The sequence below is a fragment of the Mytilus edulis genome, chromosome 8 (genome assembly GCF_963676685.1).
Source record: "Mytilus edulis chromosome 8, xbMytEdul2.2, whole genome shotgun sequence".
Classification (NCBI taxonomy): domain Eukaryota; kingdom Metazoa; phylum Mollusca; class Bivalvia; order Mytilida; family Mytilidae; genus Mytilus; species Mytilus edulis.
In genome coordinates, this window is record NC_092351.1 from 83,457,065 (window position 1) to 83,470,305 (window position 13,241).

The 13,241-nt window shown below is 31.0% G+C and overlaps 1 protein-coding gene across 1 annotated transcript; it reads right to left on the bottom strand.

The window, feature by feature from the left end:
• Positions 1-6,389: 6,389 nt before the first annotated feature.
• LOC139486449 (uncharacterized) lies at positions 6,390-12,876 on the bottom strand. Its single transcript, XM_071271332.1, has 2 exons — positions 12,772-12,876; positions 6,390-10,892 (listed from the first exon to the last, which is right to left on the bottom strand). The coding sequence occupies exons 1-2, from the start codon at positions 12,776-12,778 to the stop codon at positions 9,547-9,549; spliced, it is 1,353 nt and encodes a 450-aa protein (XP_071127433.1). The 5' UTR covers positions 12,779-12,876; the 3' UTR covers positions 6,390-9,546.
• Positions 12,877-13,241: the final 365 nt, after the last annotated feature.

Sequence of the window (13,241 nt, forward strand, 5' to 3'; positions counted from 1 at the left end):
AGTAATGTTTATCCAATATAACCTTTAGTTTTTATGTTTATGATAATTTGTTGATATATTAATAATAACTATTGGCCAATAAATATAAAAAGTTTGACCATTATGTTTGCATGGCTGATATTAAAAAAGAAGATGTGGTATGAATGTCAATGAGACAACTGTCCACAAGAGACCACAATGACACAGACATTAACAACTATAGGTCACCGTACGGCCTTCAACAGTGAGCAAAGCCCATACCTCATAGTCAGCTGTAAAAAGCCCCGATAAGACAATGTAAAACAACTGATGTTCATTTAACAATCAAACATGTTCAAATGAAATGTACAGTAGATGACACCAACAGTACCATTACTTTGTAATCAATTAAATAAAATTACATATGTATGGTCCTCAATCCTATCGAAGTATTTTTTTGTCACTTCAAAACATTTCAGGGGAAGCGAGATCAGAATATCAGTATTTGTACATCGGACTCTACTGTACTGGTTACCGGACTCTTGGATACACAAATCCTGGCACTTCATAGCTGAACAACACGCTATGTATTCTTTTAATGTTAGAATTTATTCTTACAATTTTAAATTCTCCCAAATTATCAGTAAATTGTGTTTTCTTAAAGAATCACTAGTCCTCAACCTTTCATCTTATACCTAAATTACTAAATTATACATGTATGCTATACAGTTTAATATTTTCACCTGTGCGTTGCAAATATTTTGTTTTATATATCAACTTCTTTCCAGTATGTTTCTTTTTGATCGGGCCTGATTAGGTGATGTTACATCTCACAAAGTGTATTCATTTAGTTTTGCAAAGTATTCAGCTTAAACTGATTTCGGGGCCGTTTTAAATTTGCAGCGAAGTGAGAGAAAAAAAACACATCGTGTTGAAGGCCTCAGTCTGACTTTGAGATGCAGAACAGTTATACATGCGCTTTATATATATATTTTTTTTGCTGTGCATTTTTATACTGATTTTGTGTCATGTATGGATAACCATATCCTTTGTTTTTCTACTAAAATCATCTAAATTCATATTTTGATTTTTCTTTTTAGATTTAAGAATACAAATCTCATATCATGTCTTCTTCGTATTTCAAAGATAATGATACCGTCGTCTCATAATATACATGAGATAGTGACATAATAAATTATTTTGTCGATAATAGTAATAAATAAAATGTTCACATAATGTTCTTAAAATGCTGGTCCCATTTCTTCGCTACACTACAATGTTCTTACAACTAACCGTTATACGTTTTGTTCTAATAATCATCTTCTTTATTTAAATTGAAGGTTTGTAGCATTATGTCATAACAAGACGACCCATATAAGGTAATCTACGCTAAAATTAAACACTCAGATGATTTCATATAATTTAAAAACGAATCATAGATACGATATTTACATGTAATTAAAGTATGTATCGATAAAACACAACTCTAGTGGTACCTCCAAGTATATAAATGTACTAATCAGTTTTAGTTCTAAGGACGTATTTTAATTAAATGTTGAATTTAAATTGATGCATACATTTGACAACTGTACTGTAACGAAGATTTTTATTACCTATTACCAATCTATAAAAAGTTCTTTACTTTTAATATAAAATCAAGATAAGTGCATATATTGCATGTATAAAGCACAGTAAAATAATGCAACATTTAAACTAGTCCATGCTTAAAATGAATTCCTTATACGCTTTTGTCGTCATTATTTTGTGTAAATTTCTATTGCATTACAAATGTCATTTACACGAGAAAAAAATGAGAGTATTCGTGTTGTAACTACAATTAGTAATTCTGACTCTTTTATTGAATGACTTTACGCCTTTTCGTTATGTTATCGGCCCATTGAAGTGAATAAAAGTATGTTTTCTGTATAGATGTATATAAATAATTGTAGTATGATTGAGAATTTACGTAAAGCACATAATGAGAGGACTGAAACCAACGTGACTAGTTTAAAATTCAAAAGCACGTTTAGTTGACAGATAAAGTGTGTCTTCCTTTTAACTTACTAGCGGTTTTCGATCTTCGAATTTCAACATAAAAAGTCCCCTGTTCTGTCAATAGAACGTGTACATGGATATGTCATCCCACCAAACTATAAATGTAGGTTCATATGAAGTGGATGTTAGCTACTATATGAAACCGTATGGTTTCAACAATTAGAAAATACCATACTGTATAGGAGGCTATAAACATGATAAAAGGTTCTAATATGAAATAATTTTTTAGACGTCAAGAATCTATAAGAAAAATATTAACGAAAAAATAACATGAGATATAACCAAACGACAACAAAAAAATTAATGACTCATGACTTTTCCTTGGTTATCTTTCGCCCCTTTTTGGGGATAGCCACAAACTAAATGTGGTCAGCTTAATTATGTTTGTAAACATGTGTATGTCTATAGTAGGCGAATCCTGCATAATATGTGGCGAGTCAACTACATGTATCGGTGCATTCAATCTAGGTTTTTTCAGGTTAATGTCTTTCCCTTTTATTATTGGTCGATTATCTATAAATTTGTATATTTGATCAGATCAGAAAGAGTATCAATACTCTAAAATTATCTCTCATTCAGAACTCTATTCTGAAACTTAGATGAACTGTATAACTAGAATAACATGTATACTATTCTTTTCGCTGTTTAGAAAATGTTTTGCAAAACATTTTATAAGAATCGACACTTGTATTTTGATATTTGTAAATTGTAAATTCCGAAAATTGATTATATTACTTTATTGCACAATTTTTTGTGAGAACCTAAATGCGTTTTGAATACTTTAAGAAATATTGGTTCTAAGTGCTCTTCAACTCTGTTCTTTATAAAAAAAAATTAAACTTTTGATGATTCGAGCGCTTCTGATGATTCTTTTGTATATAAAACGCGCGTATTGCACAAGTTTATATCCTGGCAACTATGATGTGTTCATTTATAGGCATATAACGATGAATATTTGAACACGTGTAATTCACAACTGACGAGCGAAATGACGTTCTTCTAGGTCTTCGCCATTTTATTTTTTATACATATGAGATAAAAGAACTTTCCAACACAATGGACGTGTTCACCCGCCATTACAGATAGATAGTACTTTATACCATTTTTCTTTTTATAACTTGTAGGTTTTTAAAAACAATTTACTATTGCATATATTACTTTTATATAAACCTTCAATTTGTCCAGTAATAGTGAAAAATGCGAACATTATTTGATTAATTTTATAATCTACCCGTTAGTTGAAAAACCCACATCAAACCTATCGAACTTTACACAATACAATACAATGGGAGTGTTCATTCGCCATTATAGATAGATAGTACTTTATTCCATTTTTCTTTTTATAAATTGTATGCTTTTAAATACAATTCACTATTTCATAAATTACTTTTATATAAACCTTCAATTTTTCCAGTAATAGTGAATAATGTGAAGATTATTTGTAATCTACTCGTTAGTTGAAAAACCACCTTAAACCTATCTAACTTTACACATTTCATAACGTTGAAACGTATCAGTATAATCGGACAAAACACACAACCACTTTTACAGACTGAATTGTTCAAATTAAACCGCACCGATAGACTAGATTAAATTACAAATGTATAAGAAGGTAAATATATAAAAAGAAATCAATAAATACGCTTGTAATACATGAATGAACCTAATACATGGCGTATTCAAAAAGACGTCTAACATCTATAGACATAATGTCAAGTCAATCGTGTTAATCCGTTCAAACATGAATATTTATCTAAAAACTGTGTTGCGTTCATTTAGGATACAATAAGATTTTACAAGATTCCTCCAAATGTCTTTCAATGTTATTTGTGTGTTTCAAGTGTTAATTCCTTTCGTGTTTAATTGGATTTTCGTCTGCAAAAAAAAAAACTCTACCTTTTCAACTTCAATGATGATATCTGGTTGGAATTTCAGTATTATACTTGCATTGTATGTTCAGGCGAGAATCAAAATAGCGTGTAACAAAATTATTGCTAACATATTTTTGAACTTGTTTATAATATTTGCCATGACAGAAGATTTCCGTTCTGCCAACAATCATTTCATAGTTACATCGGTGAAAATGTGATAATGAAATGCATATCGCCTAAAGAGCATGTTCAAGTAATAGATTATGAAATAAAATGGACACTAAATGGCAATGTTATACTTAATTCCGACAAGAGAAAAATAACCTCATTCTATAACGATACAACATATAAAATCCAACAGGTTACAACTCCATTACGACTGCATAAAAAGAAATATGTAAAACATCAAAGTAACCATTCGACTGGCATTGAAAATTCCGATTTAGTAGACGAGGTATTTATTTGGATGATAAGACAAATAATGGAAGTATTTCAGTTGGTTTTGACTCTTTTTGTATTTTGGATGCTTTGTGAATATTCTTTTTATGTACTTGAGCAGCTCATATTAACATTAATATGCAAGAATATCATGAAGCTAGCATACTTTGGAGTAGAAAGTTCATGTATTGCTTGCCTTAGTAGTATTTCTACTACATACGCGACTATGACTATGATGTTTTAATACTGTTATCAGAAAACGACAAAGATTTCAAAACAGAAAATTCGATTATCACTTGCCTCGAAGATAAAGAATACACAGTTTGCTTCCCAGAACGCGATTTTGATGCATAGCCGTCTTCGATATTTTTACAAAGGCTATTCAAAGCAGTCACACAATCACTTCATGAACCCGTTGTTAGTCACAACCTTCGTCAATATTACAAATAAAATAAAATAAATATTTGTATATTGAATTAATAGGGGTATTTGAAATACATGTTACTGTTTTTTTTTAAAGTCTCTGTAAACCTTCCTCAATTGAAGTTATTAAGACATTGATATATCTTTCAAATTAATGTGTCTGTTAGGGGAGATCGTACAATAAGGTTCGAATATCTTTCCCCTTTTCGTGTTTTTGTGTTACCATCGACTGTGGTTACGCTCACATAATAGTATAACTTCTAAACGTGCTATTTATATTACACCCCAATACAGCTAGGTTATAATTTTTGATCTGTTGGCAAATTTATAAAGAGGTTATGCAGGATAGAACATGTATTTGAGATAATACATGCCAATCGTTGTGACTACACATACGTTTCATTACCGGCGATAACAAGCTTTCTAATGGAACATATCAACCTATTCAATACAAAATCATAATTGTCTTACGCTTAAAAGCCACATGTGTCAATGGGATACCTGTTTTCCAATTTCTATATTTATTCTTTTTAAACCAAGGATCTAACTGATGACTCCCAAGAGACTACTACTAGTCCATATATTTGGTTTATAAATAGAAAAGAAACAGAATTTTGTTTTTTAAAGACAACAACACAAACAACTGGGACCCAAGATGGAAATTAATTAGCAAGGCACACCTCAAAGATAACAGCGAATAATTATAAGATATTTGCCTTATAAGGAAGTTTCTTTATTTGGTTTTTCATTTTCACCATATTTGGAATTGTATACTCACAAAACAAAAACACTAGGTTAAGATTTATAGTATTTAACGTCAGTTTCAGGTTGTCCCTGCCGCAAGTTAGCAGTTTAATAAACGTGTCAGATTATTTTTTTTACAGTTTTTCTAAAGAAATTTAAAGTTCCTTAATGCTGTTGATACCCTGGAGGACGAAATGTCCAACAACAGTGGCAACGACCCAGTGGTGTAAACCATATCACACAGTCTTATTTATGTTGTTTGACACTGGTCATATGTGGTTCTGGGTTTAAATTGTAAGTTCGGAAACAGTCGATAAGTGCTGTGATGATAACATTAAAATTTTCTTTTTATAAGCACATGGGATATTGCTTGAAGTAAATGACATGCTGGAAAATGAATAAACAGGACATGAGTGTTTTGAATTAAAATAGTTAATCTACAATTTGTGTAAATGATTTCATTAACAGTGATGCTATGAGTGAATTGAGTTTCACCAAGAGAATTGTATACAACATAGACCGTCTGCAATACTAACAAATATATATGGCTATTTCAGGTGTCAGTTGAAATATTTGACTATTCCTTTTTTTTAATAAGGAAATGAACGGTTAGTTTTCTAGTTTGAATTGTGTTGCATTTGTAATTTCGGGGCCTTTCGAGCCAACAAGACGGTATGAGGTTTTAGTAATGCAAAGTCATGCAGTGAACTACAGATGTTAATTGCAGGTTTGTAGTCTCTGTTGTTGTGCCTTTTCGTTTACAATTATACCACACCTTCAGATCTTTATACATACAAAGAAAAAGTTTGAATATACAGCCACAGATTTGAATGTTAATATGCATTTAATAAAAGCAGCACCATTTAGATAATTAAACAAATATATTCTATGCCGACGATAACAAGAGTCTCTTAAAACGAGTTTCAACAAATTTCTAATTGATTATTATGTCGATATGTACATTTTCTGTCAGCTTTTAAAAACAAATGGTTTATACGCTAAGCAGACAGCATCATCGCTGTTGATATACCATAGGAAGCCAAACAAATGAGTCGTGTAATAATATCTATATTCTGATCGAATGATATGATCTATCACCTTTTGATCACATTTATGAATGACAAACCAAAGCATAACTGACACATTAATAAAAACATTCAAGTACACTTTCAAACGTGTTATGATACATCCTTTATCTTAAAACACCCTTCATAAGAGATCAAGGGAATGGCAATAGATCAACATCAAACTATAATATAAATATGTTATACACATTATTTTTTATAACAAATAGTATATAAAGTGCACGAATCTGATCATGGGTCACATTATGTTACAGAATAACTGGAAAATAAAAGTAATTCATTCACCAAAATTATAGGCTATGTTTTCAACCCAATATCCAAAGTAATTGTTTTCAAATTTATAGAGCTGTAAAAAATCTGTATCTTACTTTTATGTAATGTGAAATATTTTTGATGTTCATAATAATTATCAGCCATATCCTTTTCTGCTTCAAAATACCGATACAAGGTCAAATTGAATAAAACAGTTGGTGTGTATACTGTTAAGAAGAACAACCTTAACACACTATTATCCACTTTGTAATTATTTTTGCTAACAGTTATAAATAAAATACATAAAACGTTTGGAAACGGTTATGAACAGAAATATTGTTCTCAAATCTATCATTATGTTCCCTGTGTGAATAAACAAACAATTCAATCGCTTTATAGGTGAAGTTATTGAATTAAACAATACCATGTAACAGCTTAAGGACTAAGCAAAGTTACATTCTGTTAATAAAACCATGAATATAGGCATTTCTAAAACGTTCATAGCAATATTTCAAAACTGTGTTTCCGTCGTTATCAGGGTTATGAACAAAATTATTTACCCAAATTTAATGAAAGTCCCAAATTACTAGCAATTCCAACAACACCTTTTTTATTTATCATTTATTGCTCAAACATCATATAAAAATAATTAAATAATTACCGTTCATAACAATAGACACAAAAATATTGTGTCTTCCAATTATTAAAAATTCTGATATCGAAAATGTAATCTTCATGCCAAAAGTTTAAATGTGTGATGTGATAATATAAAATCAAATGTCAAATGTTTTCGGTTATGTTTAAAAGGAGCACCAGTCATCCATTTCTTTTATTAAAAAACAGATTTATAAAAAAAAATTCATAACACCAATACGGTGTTAAAGTTATGAACGGCAAAGTTCAGTTCACTCTATTTAAAGTTTATTGTACACCCAAGATTTACAATTTTGACATTAAAAATATTATTTTAACTTGAAAAAGACGTTGTGTTTTCGATTTCAACGTTGAATAAGTTTCATTTCAAGTTTGAATGTTAATAAATGTTTTGTTCCAAACTATGGAAACTATGTCCCTTTACGCCAAGTCGGTATATAAAACTGCATGTTTGCATACTTCAAAGACTATAAGCTGGCAATTACATTACTTTTATTCAATAGCTACTTATACTTTGATATAAATTTCATTTGACACTAATACTGTTCACGAAAATCTTTCAAATTCATTAAAACTAGCTACTGTATCTTTTCTAGCCTTAATAACTTACGCCTCCTATGCGGACGGACACTGAAGTTGTGCAGGTGGTCACATCTGTGTGTATAGTCACATCAATATTATAACTACGTAATGAGCTTGTGTGTATTGGAATGTTCCATTCAATACTTTGGTGGAGCACATTGTATTGCCAACAACAAAGTTATTATGTATTTTTACATTTATAACAACTGGAAACCTCGAAAACCTGATCGACAATTTGGTCAATGATAATTGTTCTTTGAAGACTACGTGCTATTCAAACGTTTGCTCGATAATATTCGATTAAAAATGATATTTTCTAGTTGTAGCTCTAATAAGCATGTAAACATTAAGATAATTTTGACCTAGTCTCCCAACTTTTTATTGAACACCGCTGTTATGAACATGATTCATTTTGTTGACGGTATATCCTGACTTAACCCAATGATAGAATATGACTCTTGTTCAAGAAATGACCATTCTTGTGTCAGTTTTATTCAGTATCATAAAGCGCTGTTTATTAATCACTAAACACATTTAATGCAGAGCCTCCAATATAACAACGTTAGTGGAATGTAACATTTCCAGTTTGAAATTTAACCATTTTTTTGGAAAAAATGTTCAAGTAAAAAAACGTAGAAGAATTATAACTCCCATCTTAGATATTATCTGATTCCTTGGTTACAATGTACTAATCTTGAATGCAATATACAGTTATCCGGGTAATAAAAGAGGGACGAAGATAGGAAAGACATAATTACATATGGAACAATTAAAAATTGACAGATTTTAAGTCACATGTAGTGCTGTACCCATGATCAGATTCGTGCACTATAAGCATCATATCGAAAACATCACATAATTTAATCTTGCATGTAAAACACATTATCAAAATGACATTAAAAGAATCAATGACGAACTCGCGAAAGAACTCTCGAAAGAACTGTTTCTAGTTCCTTAGATTGCAAATATGCCCGATTGGCCGATTCTATGTCTCCCATTAACTTGAAAGCTCTACCAAGAATTTTACATGATAAAACTTCGTCGGTAAGATCTACCATAAAATATTTTTCGTCTACAGTTAATTTTAGATTTTGAAGGGAATCACGACATTTTCTGGTATTATTAAGATGAAAATGACATAGAAAACAAAGAAAATGAGCATACACAACTGGTTGTATACTGCCAATTTCCGATTCTACTTCAATTTGTAATTCAATTGGTATTAACGTAGAGTTTGCAAAAGAAGTTACATGATCTGCCAGGAAAACTTTCCACAGCTGAACAATATCCATCTTCCTAAACAAATTTAAATTTAATAACTCAGAGTGCTCATGAGTCAATTTCATAAAAGGTTGCATTTTTTCCGATGTACACCTTGATAGAGAGTTATGAATAATGTAAATAGCTAAATTGAACTGTTTTGTCTGATAGAAAAACGATGCCAACAACAGCCATCCAGATACAGCATCATGCTGTAAGTTCCGTTACAGTGTACTTATGCAGTTCTGGTACTGCTTGTAAGTGGATTTATTACCTAGCATATGTGATTCATCAAACGGTAGAAATTGGACATTCCTTTGACAATTTTTTGACATGTAAAACCAATAAAGATATTTCATTTTTGAACTCTTAAGCGACAATGCAATGCGTGCCTTCTTTTCCCATTTAAAAAAACCAGAAGTACAATCAATACTAGTCAACGAATAAAGACGTTTTTGAACTCTGTTGACAAAAGAGGAATTTGAGTCCTTGAATCTGTAAGCTACTTGACAATTGAAATTCGATAACTGATATGAAAATAAGATACATCGCCAACCATAACTATCCAGATTATAGAGCTTATGCAATAGTATTTTCTGGGCATGTCCTTTTATCTTATTGTCAAACAAATTATTTTCAGTAATAAAGAAATGCGGACAAATTGAGTTTTCAACACAGTAAATAAGTCTCTTGAAACATTTCATAAACAAAGGTATCAAGTTTTCTTGTTGCCATATTGTAGGTGAAACTTCTTCAGATATCCAAAAGACAATTGTTTTCATGAAATATGAACAAAGTAACTCGCTATATTCTAAGTCAATTGCTATAACATCTTTTAGAAGAATTTTCATCAAAGCATAACAAAGCAATTGTGTATGTGAAAACGTATATATAAGAAACTTTTCGCTAACTGAAAATGATATTCGCCATTCTATATCTTGATTCTTAGATCCTTTTAAACCTACAGGTACAAAAAGAACGCCATGCTGAACAATAGTCTGTTTAACATCTTTTCCAGGCCATCCGTTATTTGATCGTGTTAGCCATTTCAATGCTAGTTCTGTCCATGATTGTGCATGCACGGATACTGCAAAATCATGAAAACCTTTTTTATCAGACACACAAGGTCCATGAATAATCGGTAAAGAATAGGTAGATAATGCCTGTTTAAATGCCGTGCTTGAGAAGTAAAATTCACGTCCTCTTTGTTCGCAAAAATCACGTATATCACGAAAATGACTCCGCACCACACGTAACCGACTGAAACCTGGCTGTGTTTCACCTGGAGCCAAAGCAAAATATGTTTTATCAGGATTGAATACAATGTTTGTGTCTTCGCATGCTAGTACCACCATATCGTTACTAATTACCATTATATCTAAGTCACTACCTCGCATTTGAAGTCCTTCTCCGAAACTTCCACTGGTGATTTTTGTAGATTTGTTACAATGTGATAAATTGTCCTTTACAGTATTCATCAATCGAATTTGTTTTACGTGGTCTTCTGTTCCAACAATATTATGACAGAGATACTGATATAGAGCTAGTGATGCATTTCGTGTTCCTGGTTCTGTAATAAATGTCATGTAATAAGAACAGAAGATTCTGAACAGAATAAATTTAATAGTTTCATCATGTTGCAAAGCCCATGTATGCACATATTTAAAATAATATATTTTATTATACCTCAGTATGTTTTTTTTTTCTCTATAAAAAGTAAAGAAATAGTTGTGCTATTTCATTCCACAGAAACATTTGCCAGTTAATAGTTTCAAAGACTATTACCCCGGCTAAATTTGTCCGTTTATAAATTTTGAAATTATTATGAAACTAAGGTTTCAACTCCCTCAGACAAAGTTGGCTTTAGATGAATTTGGCTATTTATTTTAGGTATTTTTAACATATAGCTCTTCAACGATTTTCGGTACTTATACATCTTCGGATTTCAAATGTTTGGCTTATAGCGTTCCTGATGAAGGTAAATCCAGAAAAGCGCTTCGGACGCAATAAATTATTAAACGTGTTGTTTTATATTTTTAATAGTTTCATAATCATCTTTCCCGTACTTTTTCATGCTTATTTTTCATTGGACGATAATGATGTCAATAACTACTCTGCTTGGTTACGTATGCTTTGCAACGTCAAACGCACTCTGAATTGCAATGCGCGTCAAATTCGCTTTACTGTCCAAACTACGTTAACTTTTAATTCGTATTCACAAAAGCGTATTTCAAATGCAAATTGGATTCACATTAGCCAATTCAAATCAATTCGAATTAAAAAAGAAGAGTGTGTGAACGCGATAAGCCAATTCGATTCACATTCGAAAAATGTCCGTGTGAACGAGGCATAATATTGTAAATGGTGGAATCTGTTTGTGTTGATTGTAATTCACTTACAAGAAGCAATTATAAAAGAGAAAGAAAATCTTCACGGGATCATTTAAAAGATCTAAAATATAGTACCTTATTCGTTATAATATAGGTTCGCTCTCCGTATATTAAAAGTGAATTTGCGATTGGTGTACTTTAGCTAGAATTTATTATAAGCACGGAAAGTTAAACACAAGTATTTCTAGTCTTAATTGAAATAAATGAAATATTTATAAATACAAAACGAATAATAAAAAAAATATAGTTCATCATGTACATGTAAAGTTATGTGACATTTTTTCTTTTCTTTCAGATGATATATATACACTTTAAGAAAATTAGTTTTTTTCATTTTGGTACATAAAAAAACTTAATGGATGTATTGTTCAGTATAATAAAACAACTAATGACTAGGTGTGCGGGTAATGCCTCGAGCAATAGTTTGTACCTCAGGGACAACAAACTTGCCATTACCCTCACACCCTCTCAATAGGTGTATAATATAACATAGCTGATCGTTCTCTCTCGTGTAACTTTTATGTCAATGTTACAGTTTTATGATGCCTTTACAATTGTATCGCCAGTAAAAGATTGATTGATTCAAGGGTGTTTAACGAGACTTTAAGCACGATAATTGTGCTATTCAATCGCAATCAATTTGTATTGATAGAGAAAGCCAAGGTGCCGGAGATAACCTCTGATCTTTGGTAGGAAAACTGACAATCCTACTCAATTAAGATAGGAGTTCAGTGCTCCTGCTCTCTTCAGGAGTTGAACTCACAACCTCAGCTTTGGCTAGCTAGTGATACATTACTTTGAGTACTTAGTACCACTTGATCACCAGAGAACCCACACTTTAAAGGCGCACATGGTAAATGATTATAATGTTGAATGAAAACTGACGTGTTTAATAGATTTAAATGTAACTGCCAGATTCATAATGTTGAAACATCTTAAAAAGATCAGACAAAATCTATGTATTGTACTTTTAAACAATCTTTTTCCTGTTAATATCTGTTAACTCAACAAGAATAAAAAGTGTAGCTTTGTAATAAAATTTCATAAAACACTAATTACCTGTCATTTTTGTTGCTTTTGAATGTATTTACGATCATACGTAAGCGGTACTTCCCCTAAAATCTACTTTCGTTTCTATTTAAAGTTCAAAACTATGAAATCGATATCAAACATATATATTAGTATGTGTTATTGGAGCGGCGAAATTTAATTTAAATCCTCATACAGAACTGTTTTGAAATAATGTATATACACATTATATAAATCGCTGTTTTATACTGTCAGACAAATTCTACATTTCCTTAATAGAAGGTACATATGCTCAGTATAACATGTATATCATTTCTTGAAACTATAAAAAAAAGAAACAACACTTATTATGGTTAAACATACGTTCAGGTATGAGAAATTATTGTTTTCTTGCAAGTAAAAGATAGTGACAAAAGCGTGATTATGTGTGATGTACTTCCGATATCATAGCTCAACATGTTGGTAATGACAATATACCTGTCCCTTGAACATGTTGAACA